General features: G+C 42.9%; 1 protein-coding gene across 1 annotated transcript in view; it reads left to right on the top strand.

Annotated features, from left to right (window-relative positions):
• The window catches only part of NRXN3 (neurexin 3), a 1484332-nt gene that overhangs the window by 694193 nt on the left and 775845 nt on the right, over positions 1 to 14294 (top strand). The window contains 3 exon segments of the mRNA XM_045201758.2: positions 3494 to 3613; positions 12349 to 12730; positions 13520 to 13710. Coding sequence (XP_045057693.2) covers positions 3494 to 3613; positions 12349 to 12730; positions 13520 to 13710 — 693 coding nt within the window.

The following is a 14294-nucleotide window of genomic DNA, read 5'->3' on the forward strand; positions in this document are numbered from 1 at the left end:
AGTAATGAACAACTCAACACTCCTACAGACTTCTGCATCCTGGAAATCTTCCACTGTGATTCTGCTCCTTTCCTGCAGTCACGGGTGTTATTACCTGGGAAGCTCATCTATCTACAGGGTGTCAGATAACTTACTAGTTTTCTGTATTTAGATCAAACATTGCGGATCTAAGCAGCCTGAAGGAGAATCAAAGGGTTTTTTTGTGATCAATATTTACTACTTAAACTATAAAAGGAGAGAACAAGCATCTATTACATGCATCCAATATGCACCTAATTGCAGATCATGCTTCTTTGAGCTACTAAAAGGGAAAGGGCAATGCAAGACAATTGATGGCTTTGAGTTTTGTTGTTGTTGCTTTGAGTTCCCACCAATTCCCTTTGAAAAACCAACGTAAGTTGTTTCTCCTCCTTATCCGGACCATGCTTGACTTGCAAGGAAGAACTTTTTTATTCCTTGTTTTACTGATGCTGCTTCCCTGGCTTTGTGCTTGAATCTGCCAGGAAATTCTTTCCCTGTACTAGATCTTCTTGCTTTTAAAACTCAGTGGTTTCTATGTTTCGCCGTGAAACTTGGGTCTGCTCACACACCACTTCATCAGTCTAGTTTTGTGCTTGGGCTACATAACAGATTTGCTCTTCCCCTCTATTTGCCCAGGTTTCCAGCTGAGTTTAAACATCACTTTCCTTCTTGTGGGATGAATTGACCTTTTGGCTCCACTAAAGATAAATGCCATCAACTCCCCACTGTGGGAGGCCAAGGTTTTCCAGAGCCTCACTGATATTTCTGTACTTATTGCTTGAAAATTAATATTGAATAATACTCATTTCCCTGACATTTTAATGAGATGGCTGTGAGCCTTTCTTTCCTATTCTTAGAGTAAGAATACCAGGGTTGGATATATCTAATGTAACCAGGCAGTAGGTTATGAGAGGTTCCAGTTACTTTTCACATCCTAAAGTTGTAAAGTCAAATGAGCAGTTAAATATTTTTGCTTGAATCTGACTGTTTAACAGCCATTTCAAGGGTGCCAAGCAGAGCTGACGTACCTGCAAAATGTCAGCAGCATTTCAAACCTACCACTCTGAGTGAAGCTTGCTTCACACCTCGGCGGCTACTGTGGTACTAATGCAGCAGTAGCCTAAACTGACTGCATTTGTTAGTATTCCTCCCTCCCATCTTGTCTCCAATCGTAAACATTAAGTGATGTGCAAAAAATTGCCTACAGAACAGATGGCCGTCTATAGGAGAGCCTGCATTTGTAACAGTTCTGCCTCCATAGCCAATATTTTCCACATCTTTCTTTACTTTCTTCTATCTTATTGAAACATTTGCATGTGGAATAAAGAGGATAAAAACATAAAAAAACAAAGGCAGATTTGTTTCTTCTGAGAACATCTGTTCTTGCTTCGAAGTGCCCACGTGGTGTGGTCCATGCTCCCCCAATGCCCACCCACTGGCTTTCGTAAAGGTGACTGCTACATGCCTCTTCCACCTGGATTCAAGGTGATGGTGGGCAGTGCTACCTAGCTGGCTGAAATGTAAACAAAATCTTGTTCTCATGTATACAGTTTAGATAATACGAAAAACAGGCATACTCCAAAACAGAAGCTAAGATTGAATATAAAACAGCTTAGAATAGAATTATTTTTTCCTGTGATTCATTGATCTCATAGTGCGATTACCCAACTTGGGGTACATTTGTGTCACACCAAATTTCTTCTCTGAATTCTCAGGATTCTTGTGAATTTGGCTTGTACTTTGGGTATAGGCACATTCTAGAAAGAGTTAAGTACAAATTACCTGCTGAATACATTGCAATGAAAAGAAACCTTTCCACTTTGAAAGTCTGTTTCCTTCTCAAGAAAAAAATTCCCTGAAACTTCAACTGCTATTATATCTCTTATAACCCGAATTTAATAGGAGTACTAATTACTCAAAATTAAAGGGTACAATTTAAAATTACCTAGTTTAAAATATTTCTACCCAAGTATACTCTTTTTTAATTTTCTTCCCTACACAGTATATAATACCTTCAGTTTGGCGAACAGAGGAGCAGGGGGGATGACTAGTAAAAGCTATATGGGGGTGGGACAAAAGCAGGCTTATAGTTGTATAAATAATACAATAATTAATAAATAATATACGAATAAACTGTATTTTGCGTGCTCACTACTGTAAGCCTACTTTTGTGTCAAATGCCCCATATAATGATCTTAGATAAAGATGTATTGACCTTATTTGATGGTTTCCAAAGAAATAAAGACCTATGTAGACAGCAGTTATTCAATGAGCACTCATTAAAGCACCTACTGTGCACCTGGCCCTGTGCTTCTATCTGTTGGAGCCAAGTGCGTAGTCTTCTGAAATATTTCAAATGCATAATATACATAGGGGTGCATTGGCCAGTTAAATATTTCATCCTTTTAAAAAGGTATTTCCAGAGACAGGGATTTTTATGTATTGACTGACTAATCCGAGAAGATTTAAGCAGCTTCTTTCTGCCTGGGCTCAGCCACCCGGGTAGAGAACACAAACTCGTTCTAAGTTCTCTACTTCCATGCAGTCTTCCTTGTCTTTTAAATTCACGTCTCAGTTCGTTGGTGAGTGAGACATGGCATTCTTTTCCTCATCACTTGCCAGATTATGTTAATGCGTCAGGTTCTGTCCTGCCAGGTTTTGCCCCTAAATACCATGATTCCTTATTGCACCCTATTCTTTCTCGGGGGCACTTGAACACCATCTCAAGCCTCTTGGGCACTGATCTTTTGAAACAATGTGGTTCATTCCTTTATTTGGTGGCACTGATCAGTACTTTGACCTAAACACATTAAACTTTGGAATTCTACATTATTTTATTTTTTAGGCCTTTGGATCTTTTCTGGAGTATGATGAACAGTGAGATAACTCAGGGGGGACTCACATTCCCTTCAGGAGCATTACTTATAATGGGTTTTAGATCTTGATATTATTATTATCATTATTGTGATGATTACTATCATGATTTCTATGGTCACTGATAGGAAATGTCAAGTTAAGAGAATATGTCACAGAGCTCTTTACTTAACCTATGGGTGGAATCTCTCCCAAAGCCAGACTGGTGTATTATGCCTAAATGACCAAATGATTTTTTAAATGTATGATGAATTTCTTGTATCTGCAAGAAATTCATCTGAAATCTAAGAGTTTGGGAAACAAAGTAACAGCTGACTCCTGTTTCCTGTCAATGATTGCTTACTGCCGCTGGTACTTAAATCCTTGTATTGACAGCTAAGGGAGGACACTCCTTTCTTTCACAACTTTGCCTTTGTCCTTTATGTTTGAGTGTGACTTTTGCATTTGGGTCAGTGACGCTGACGGGTGTCGGGTGGGGGTGGGATGTGATTCCCGACCTGCTACGAGGTCATGTGCACCAGTGTGGCTTTGACAACTCTGACGCCACGAGCACCGCTTGTAGAATGATGCTAATTTTGGCACTTACCACCACCCTTAGGCAAAGGACCTGAGACCCTGTATGCGGGGCAGAAGCTCAACGACAATGAGTGGCACACCGTCCGGGTGGTGCGGAGAGGAAAGAGCCTTAAGTTGACGGTGGACGACGATGTGGCGGAGGGTGAGTACAGCTCGGGGAGAATTTGTTTCTCGTTGCTGGCAGAGGGCTTTTACAAAACCTTTTATTTTGCTCAACAGAAATCACAGGCCATGTTCTCTGTCACAAGCTCAGGCAAGGCTAAGTAGGCCTTCCTCTGGGTTTTCAAAATCCCTTTTCATTGATCTGTGTTAAAGCACTGACGGACGACTGTAATTATATATCAATGGGTCTCTTTCCTTAGGATTAGAGTTTGTGCCTGGAGAACAGAGGTAGGATTCAATAGATCCTTCCATTATCCAATTATTCAAAAAGCACGTATCAGTCACCCTCCCAAATACTAGTTCCTTCCCTCAGTGCAGGAGGTACTGCCTAGTAGAAGGAGATGGATAAACCAGAAATTCAGAAAATAATAGGTGAAAGTAAGCACTTCGATCAGTGCATGCTGCTTAGAAGGTGCTGAGTAATTAGTCATTTACTTAGCCATTGCTGATTGAGACCCCGCTCTGCATCAAGCACCGCTTTAGAAGGCACAGAGAATACGGTGGTGAACAAAATCAGGGTAAGTCTTTGGCCTGGTGGAATTTATGTTCTAGGTGGGCGGTGAATGTAAAATTCATTCATTGTGAGACGAATTGATAATGAATGAATCCACACATATGTCAGGGACCCTCCGAGCCTCACACAAACAGTATGTGTTTCTTGAGAGGCTACTTACTCTATGTCAGCAATGTGCTATGGATTGTAAAATATAAAGGAAGACAAGATATCACTGGTTTCCTCAATGAACTAATATAGTAGTTTAGATAGGACTCTGGTTTTTGAAAATAAGACAAGGAATATGATAAGCTTCTAATTTGGGTGGGTAAGATTATAATGGTCAACCAGAAGAGAAAGTTATCGCTTGGGGCTGGAGATAGCAGGAGTGGTGTATGAAGGTAGATCTTCGCACAGAATTTGAAGGGTGAGTGTAACTAATGAGGTCTAGGGAAAAGAGGGGTGTCCTTCAAGTGCATCTTAATAAATGCACTCTCAAGCGCAACTACACTCTCTCCTGTTCCACAGCAGTGTATGTACATCTGTTGTCCAGGATTCTTGTCTATATGGGCAAAGAAAACTGGGGTAGCAGGGGGTGTTGCATGGAACACTGCTGGCATCAGGAGACCTGGGCTCTGATGTTAATTCTCTACAGGATGTGGGGAAAGTAACTTTCCATTTCTGGGCTTTGTCAGATGGAGTCAGTGGCCTGTGCCATTTCTGTGAATAGGACAGTCAGGTTGGAATCAGGAGCCCTGGGATTTAATACAGTCATTGTTGCTAAAATGCTTTATGCCTTTGGGACAGATACACTAATCTTCTTTTTACTCACTTCTTCATTTCTAAACTGGAAATACTATTATTGCTAAGACCCTTTTCAGTATAAATTTCTGCATTACTGGTTCTATAATTTTATATTAACAAGTTTGAGCTTTTTTTTTTTTGTCTTCTGGAGTCAGTAATTGCAGTAGTGAGTCACGTTTGTGTGTGGGGGGGGTGTGTGGAGAGAAGGAGAGTCTCTGGATGGAGGAGGAGCATGGGGCATATATCCAGGGTCCAGCAGTCAGTGGAGATGAATGAAGTTAGCTCTCTTACACATATCAGCCCTTCTAATCTTCTGTAATTCTGTAAATTGCCTCCCAAGGTTAGTGTTCTTACTGTCATTTTGCATAAGGGGGACATGAAACTTAGAGGGAGCTATGCAATTAAGCTCCCAATTCGTGTCTGTGTGATTTCCTCCAATCAAGCTGCTTGCTGGACTTGATAATCCATCATACGAAAATGGCTTGTCTTACAAAGTCGGGATTACATTATGGGATGGATGTGGGTGAGGCGGGGAATACAGTGCAGTTGGTAGACTATGGGACCCACTCTCCTTCCCCTGGAAATGAAGACAGAGCCACAGAACAACTGTCCCAAACCTTCCAAATGTACATAGACTTAACTTCGCAGTGGGAGGTAAGGTTACTGTCCTACAGGCCTGAAGGGTAATTTAGCCTCATGCAATGAATGTAAGCAAAGAGGTGTAAAGATGGTTAGTGGTTTAGAACTCACAGCCAACCTTAGTTAATTATTCAAGAACGCCTCATGAGGTGTTAGTGCAGACAGGAGCCTGCAGCTGCAGCTCAGTCTCACAAGCCTGGCTAACTCTGGAATTACTAGCCTAGGAAAGCCCAAAGTAATGAAATGCTATTTGCAGCGTGTTTTGAATAGTAGCCACTAGATGGCGACCTCAGCCCAATCTCTCCCTGTTAACAGTGCGTCCCTTTTCTTTCCGTGAGAAATTACATACCCTGAAAGCTATGGTCGTGAGGAACTGCAGAACGAAGGGTAAAATAATTGGTATTACCTCCCTCAGTTATTATACTTTTACAGAAACTTTAGAATAAAGGTAATTATAAAGTATGCTTTCTCTTTCCACTAATAATCTGAAAGCAGGACTAAACCGTGGCATGTCCAAGCCATCCAGTAATTTGATATTTGAAATTAATGAAGCTCTTTCATTTTCCACCTTACCCCCTACTTTGCTGTTGATGGAAAAAAACAGCCATGAGGATAAAGAAATTTGGGAGAAGAGAAAAGCCATTTTTTCTTTGCTTATGAGCTATAGCTTTGGATTGCTTTTTACAGTGATAAGGGGTTTGGGAATTTTAATTTTAGCTCACAGAAGTCATAAAATCAGGCAGTGAAATGAAAATACCACTCAGTCCTCCCATTATTAAGTAGTGTCTTATTGGCTTATTTAGTAATCCCTTTCATGGTGTTTAAGGTCCCCCAGGGTGTCAAATTTTCAGCTAGTTTGTAGAAATGATGCAAAGAATAGTTCAGACTCATAAGAAATCAAAAGCAAACAAATAAATATTCCTCAGCCTGGTGGCTTTTATTTATTATAATATAATGTATTCCTGGAAATGCATTAAGTTTGGCTGGCAGTTAATAAATATTGATTGATTGATTGAGCTGGGATTCTATTATCAAGAATAAATGAAGAGAATACCTCTCTCGGGTTATGCTCCTCAGGATTGGGGCTTAATGCCACATGAACCACCCACGCCACCCAGAGCTTCTTGCTGGCGCAAAAATTCACCCTTTTTGCCTGCTCCAGTCCAGAAGGGCTTCTCTGTCTTCCTCCCTCACCCTAAAAGGCCCAGCTGTGAGACGTCACTGTGCAAGTTTTCCATGTCCCCGTCCAGCCATTTGTCCACGGAAACCTTGTTCCTCGTGTAGACAAAATACATGAGATGGGTTCAGAAAATACCAGGTTAAACAACACAAAGTGGATTGCTTTATTGTAAGACTTCTTAGGAGCCTTTACTCTGCGAATACACATCGCCAACCACCAGCAATTAAGTATGCAGTGTTCGCCAATGTATTTGGCCCCTGGACTTGTTTTTTATTAAAGAAGCATTTTACAGCACATACACAGAAAAAGCTGGTGTTGTGGAGAAAAGGGTGTGGGAGCAGTGGGGCTGGAGGACTGTGGGCAAACCATGCATCTTTTATTGAGACTTCAGACACCTTCCTTTTCGTAACTTCTCTCTCTGTGTCTGAGAGCCATTGGAGGCCAAGTTGCCTCTACAAAGCCATTTGCATTATTTCTTTGCTAAGCGCTTGGGGTTGGCTAGGAATCTCACGTGCAGAAATGGTGATGATCCAAACTTTGACTTCAACGCAGATGTCTCGAAACACCCCCCTTCCCAGGTGTCAGGGCTGCTTACTGTGCTTAGGGCCTCCTGCTATAGGGCATCCTGAGGGGGTGGGCGGTAGGTCCCTACTCAAAGAGATCTTGTGCTCTAATGAAAGAGAGAAAACAGTAAGAGAAATCACCAGACAATTCACGTATTTCAGAGAAAGGACAAAATGAGTGCTGCGTAATTAGTAATAGTTCCCAGTTTGAGCTCTAGGCCCTGTTGTCAGCGCTGTCTATGGACTGACACATTTGATCCTGACAGCGTTGTACCTGTTCGACAGAGGGGAAACTGAGGCACGGAAGAATGAGCCAACCCAGACAGTCTACCCTCAGAGCCTACATGCTCATTCACTGTAGGTTAATGTCTCCTGGGAAGTTTCCTCTGGCACTTGGCCCGGTTTCCCATGGTTTATGTTCTCAACAAACTGCGTCATTCTGAGGGCTGGTCCATAAACTGCTCATTGGCCATCAGTGAAACACGACAGTGAAGGTGTGCAGAGGGGCCCAGGCAACATAGTGGTTCTAGGGGAGGTGCTGGATAGATTACCTGTGCGTTAGATGGAATGATGTTATGATTCTTGGCCACTGGGAAGTGTGCACTCATCACAGCAGCTTCAGTATAGACTTTTTACCAGTTAAACTCCACCTACAGCTTTTCTTGGGCAATAATGGAAGGAACCAGTCAAGCCCTTTCCCCCAAAGAGAGGATAGTACACAAGTTGAGACATGAACTTTGGAATTAAATACACCCGAGTTCAATTTGGGGGTGCACTATTTACCGCCTGTGTGAGCTTTGATCACATTGCTTGACATGTCTAAGCTAAGTGTCCACACCTCCAAAGCTAGAGAGTGCTGCCTCCCGAGTTTTATCTTCATCGTGACGATGATGGTGGTGAGGAAGTGCCTAGTGCAGAGCCCTGCTAGGGAGTATTCCGTAGTCTTGGTTTTCCCTTGTTATCTTTCTCCCCAGTTACTCCTCTTCCCTCTGCCATTTGAAAGCAGCTGCTGCGAAGTGTGCTCACGTTCCACCCTTACGTGGAAGGGTTTTGGTCTACAGTCGGCATTCAGGGAAGATAAATGCAAGGGTTCCTGGTATTAATACTGATTAGGTAATACACAGGGTTTTAAAAAAGATTTTATTTATTTATAGTTTTAGAGAGAGAGGAAGGGAGGGAGAAAAAGAGGGAGAGAAACATTGATGTGAGAGAGAAACATCAATTGGTTGTTTCTTGCATGCACCCTGACCAGGGACCAAATCTGCAACCCAGGCATGTGCCCCAACTGGGAATCAACCCGGAGACCTTAACGGCCGGACGATGCCCAACCAACTGAGCCACACTGGTCAGGATCAATACAGATTTTTGAAAATATTTAATGCTTAGTTTGGTACACGTTTGAAACTTTAAACAATCTCTTCAGTGCTTTCTCTGGGTGAAAGGACATACATTTTTGGGAGCCTGCATCCAAAGCAAAGTGAATTTCTTTCGCATATGGAGAAGTCCATTTCTTTTCTAATTTGGCTCCACATCGCCTTCTCCCTACCGTTCACCAATTTTTGGTGGAAGCTGCTCTCCTGAACCCTAAATTAGTCTCTGTCCCTGGGCTAAGCATTCACATTCCATTTAGTTTCCCTTCTACTATTTATCTGAGGCTTTCTTCAATCTCTCTTCTATCTCAATTTGACATGATTTTTATGTAATTTTTACATGATTTTCTTACCTGACATGATTTCCTGACTTTATGAAATTTATGTTCTTGGGAGCAGAATTTCCTAATCCCTCAATTCTGGAGGTCAGTTCATGCACAATTTCTCTAAAAGCTCCCAGCTGACTTTAAGATGCACTCTGCAGGTTCCTTTTGGAACCCCAGTCCTCACCAGTGATCACCCCATTGTTACTTCTCGGCTCTCATTGCTGTTTTGTTTGTCTGTTGTAAAGTAAAACTTAGCATGACTACCAGCATCATCATGGATCAGCTCCTGTGCCCACCTGGAGATGTCCTGTGATTTCCCCTCCCCATCATTCTGCAGCTCCCGCCCCAAGCCCTGACGTGAGCAGCGATAGCCAAATTGACATTGGATATTTATTTCCATCGCATCGTTGTTTTAGAGCGTGTGAATTTACGTTAGCTACTTTGCATTTTCATGACCTGTCCAGTTTTCAATAGTGTGCAATTTTATACAGTAATTCTTTCCCCTAGTTATTCATTGTTAGCAGATTTATGTTGCATTTTGATTTGGGGTCTATTAGAATTTTATATTTAGTTAACAACATCATTATTTTATTTTTGCTTATATTAAGAGAATGATTTGTAACTAGTTGTCAAAATACCACACAGATGCTCGTAAAATTCAAATCTGATTTTCGTGCATATGAGGCATTGCTTGAGCCTGCTCCCACAGAGCAAATTAATATTGAGCGTCAGAGAGTGTGATCCGCTTGAACTTCCCAGATATTGAAGTTAAAGGGACCCAAGAAAATATAACCCCCTCTTTGTTGCCACCTGAGTTCTACGCCAATAGAGGAGAAAACATAAGGCAGGTAGAAATCAAACATCATTTTTATTAATGAAAACACTGATACTTAAAAAGGTGGCCCACATCCACTGAGCCTCAGAGTTGGGTGGAACTGCCCACTGGAGCCCTGAGTCAGGACTGGGGCGGGTGTCCTCTGTTGAAGGGGGGCTTGCTCCTCTAACACCCAGGCTGTGGGTGAGTGGGGGAAATGGGGTATTTCCTGAAGGCAGCTTGCTCCCCCAAAGGGAAACAAGAAGTGCCAGGGTCTGGGCTATGCACATAGAAAGTTTTTCTTTGCAGATCATCCTTAATCTTTCCGATTATGTCACTCCTTTTCCTCAGGAAAGTTGTAAAAGGTTGGGGGCAGGGGTAAAGAGATGCTGGGAGTGTCTTGCTGGTGGAGTTTCTTTCATGTGAAAGATAACGGGATAGGGCAGGCAGAGGGAACTCCCTTTCCCTTCCCTTTAAAATGCTGGGACATTAGGACATGACTGGTTAAATTTTAAGGACTCATCTGTGTGTGAATGCTGAGGGAGCCACTGTCTACTCTGGCCATACTAATGATGCTTTCATTGACTTTACGGCTGGAATGTCCAGTCTCCTTGTATCTTTTTCAAGCCCTCCTCATTACCCCTGTTTCAGTCTCTCACCACTTTCAGGTAAACTAGGTGAGGAAGGGTCAAATAGTTTGTGTCAGCTGGAGGTCTTTCAGTTACAAATGTCAGAAGCTCAACTCAGGTGTTTCCCGAACATGTGATTCAAGTCCAGACCTGGCTTGCTGCATCCCGATCTTCACCTGACATCACCCCAGAGAAAGTGTGTTTCTCCATGCCACTGCTGTTTTCTGGGTCCCCTGCCTCCTTAGGAGGGCCCCATCCCTCTGGTTACCACAAGGCCTCGCGAGGCTTTCTTCTCACCCCTTCAGCAAGTCTTCTTTGCAGACACCTCCTTCATAAGTGTTCTAGCAAAACCCCTGCCGCTGAACACCTCTGGACCAGCTGGGGTTGTCGCCAGTGCGGTGGTTCTGAGGGTGGTTTCTAGATCAGCCATGTAAACCTCGACTCAGAACTTGGTAGAAATGCAAATTCTCAGGCCTCCCCTCAGACTTTTGAAACAAACTCGGGGGGTGGGGTGCTGCCAATTAACTGTGTTTTAACAGTCTTTCCAGGTGATTCAGATGCAAGCTAGAGCTTGAAGACTGCTTCTTAGTCCTTAGGTTTTACTCTGAGGCTGGGGGCGGAAAATAGGTTGAGTGGTTCAGTCTTAGTGGCTTGATTACTTCAGGAGATAGAATGGGGTCAGCTTCATCCAGCCCAGATGGTTTAAGAGTGAAGTGGTCAGGGTAGCTTCCCGAAAGGAAATCAAGTGTTATTATCAGAAAAAGAGACAGTTGCTGGGAAAATAAAATGAACTTTTTCCAAAAGTACAGTCATGCCCTTTTAATGACAGGGATCCGGTCTGAGGATGTGTCCTTAGGCGATCTTGTTGTGTGAACCTTGAGCACCCCGACAGAAGCCTGGTTGGTGTCGTTTACTACACACACAGGTTGTATGGTGTAGCCTATTGCAGCACGCGCCTGCACAGAACAGCACGGGATTAAATCCAGCACAAGAGAAAACGATGCAATCAGGACATGCGGTAAACACGAGTTGAATGAGGCTGCTGCCAGAGTACCGCGGCATGCGGTTTTACAGCAAACTTTTTTTTATAAGTAGAAAGAGTACATGCCAGAATGCTGATAACAATCTAGTATGGGAAACACATAAACTGGTAACATAGTTGTTCATTGTCATTATCAAGTATCCAATATTAGGTCCTGTACGTAATGGGATGTGCCAATACTTTAACACAACCGGCCGTGCAGTAGGTCTGTTTACAACAGCACCCCGGGAACACGCGAGTAACGCATCGCTCTGTGAAGTTACTACAGCTACAGTATCACTAGGCATTAGGAATGTTAGCTCCATTATAATGTTGTGGGACCATTGTGGTATATGCGGTCTGTTGTTGACCCAAAACATCGTTATGTGGCGCATGACTATACTAGCTACTGAATCATTAGGTGACGAATTATTATACCAAGAAACATTAGGTAGTGAATACCTAAGGCTTGTTTGTTGTGTGTTTACAAGGGTTAGGGGAGAAAAAGGCTTTTCTTCTTATAGTGTATACCAGTACCCAATCGTTTTTCTGAATGGAGAGAACTAATAGTTTCATTTGGTAACTTGAGTTACCCATGTTCTCATATGTTCCCATATATGATGGGACAGCTGAGCAGCTGGATAAGAACATGGGATGCAGGCTATGTAACTTGGACTGGGCCAGAATCCAGCTCCCATACTGAGGCCATGTCAAATATGGACGATATCAAGTGTTTTGTTTTCTGGAACTAGCCAAAGAAAACTGAATATTTTGTGTGGGGGAGTGGAGGGAAATCAGATCTAAAAGATACAATAGAGGTGCTATGGCAACACATGATAACTTTTCTTGTTGCTACCTCCTTTGTCATTTTCATAGGAACAATGCTAGGAGATCACACCCGCTTGGAGTTCCACAACATTGAAACGGGTATCATGACCGAGAAACGTTACATCTCCGTGGTGCCCTCCAGTTTCATCGGCCACTTGCAGAGCCTCATGTTCAACGGCCTGCTCTACATTGACCTGTGCAAAAACGGCGACATCGACTACTGTGAACTGAAGGCGCGGTTTGGACTGAGGAACATCATTGCTGACCCCGTCACCTTCAAGACCAAGAGCAGCTACCTGAGCCTGGCCACCCTGCAGGCCTACACCTCCATGCACCTCTTCTTCCAGTTCAAGACCACCTCAGCTGACGGTTTTATTCTCTTCAATAGTGGCGATGGCAATGACTTCATTGCAGTTGAGCTGGTCAAAGGGTAAGTGGGAGGGGACATGTAGTTTACACTAGAGAGCTCAGCTCAGGCCTTGCACAAAATATGGACATGAAAAGAAGTGTCCATGTTACACTCCAGCCTCTATTTGTGATATGTGGTCTCATCCTCATTGATTAAAAATATTTAAGTAATGATTAGGGCTGGAAGGAAGAGACTAAGTTTATTTAAAATTTGTTAATTCAGTACTGTCAGATGTTTTACTATGAAATGTAGCCTTGAAACCTATGGGAAAAAACTTACTTTTGCAAAAGAGGAACATGGGGTACCTAGCATCTATCTCTGGGTCAGCAGTGCTATCTGCAACCACTAAATTTTTAGGAAGAAATGAAGGATAGATATTTTTAGTACTGCCCTGAGACCGTAAGTGCAAATTTGTAAAATCTGTTCTATCTTCAAGACATTTGACTACCATGTGCTGGAAAATGGTCAAAACAAAAGCAAAAGCCAGAACGAAACCTGAAAGACAGACCCATGATTGACTGTGATCATAAGTGTCGCCCCCTAGTGGTGGGGAGTGTACCACCTTCACTGCTTCCTGGCTCTGACTTTTGCCAGGTAGTGTTAAAGAAGTAGACTCTGTGAGTATGAAAGTAAAGTGAATCTGACAGAATAGGATCGAACTCTTCTTGCACCCTAACTCAGGCTTTCATTAATCCCGCGTGACGCCAGTTGAGCCTGGGGGATTCGAAGACCCCGATGTCATTACCCACACATTGCCATTACATGGCTTCAGGGAATCTCAAGTCATCGGGTGGTGGTTTTCCCTCCTAGGTACATCCACTACGTGTTTGATCTCGGAAATGGTCCCAACGTGATCAAAGGCAACAGTGACCGCCCCCTGAATGACAACCAGTGGCACAACGTCGTCATCACCCGGGACAACAGTAACACTCACAGCCTGAAAGTGGACACTAAGGTGGTCACTCAGGTTATCAATGGTGCCAAAAATCTGGATTTGAAAGGTAAACGTTGCAAAGGAGTTTATCCTTGCTAGAGCATTCCTTACGATTGAGAGGCTGTCTGCTGAGGCAAGCTACAGGCTTTGAGCACTCCACATTTCTGATGCCTCGTGCAGATTCTGCTTTCACAACATTGAATTATACCATAATGCAATGCAGGTATTCTGTGTTTACTTGGCCACTCCTCAAGGGGTGGTTCATTTTCTCTGTGTACCTCGGGACTGGGGGATGAGGTGGTAAATGTAAAAATGAGGCCTTGGCTGGGTGGCTCAGTTAGTTGGAGCATCATTTTGTACACCAAAAGGTTGCAGGTTCGAATCCCCATCAAGGCACATACCTAGGATGCAGTTTCAAATCTCCTGTCGGGGCTTGCACAGAAAGCAGCTGATCGATGTTTCTCTCTCACATCGATGTTTTTCTCTCTCTCTCTTCCTCTCTCCAAAATCAATAATAAAAAGTATTTTAGGGTGAGGATTAAAATATTATCAAAATGAGGAGAGAGCCACACACAGAGGAAGGAATATAGGTTTTGGAATCTTAGTTGAATTATTTACTGTCTGGGTGATTTTGGTAAAAAGTTTTTGGCC

Source organism: Desmodus rotundus, chromosome 7, assembly GCF_022682495.2.
Source record: "Desmodus rotundus isolate HL8 chromosome 7, HLdesRot8A.1, whole genome shotgun sequence".
NCBI lineage: Eukaryota > Metazoa > Chordata > Mammalia > Chiroptera > Phyllostomidae > Desmodus > Desmodus rotundus.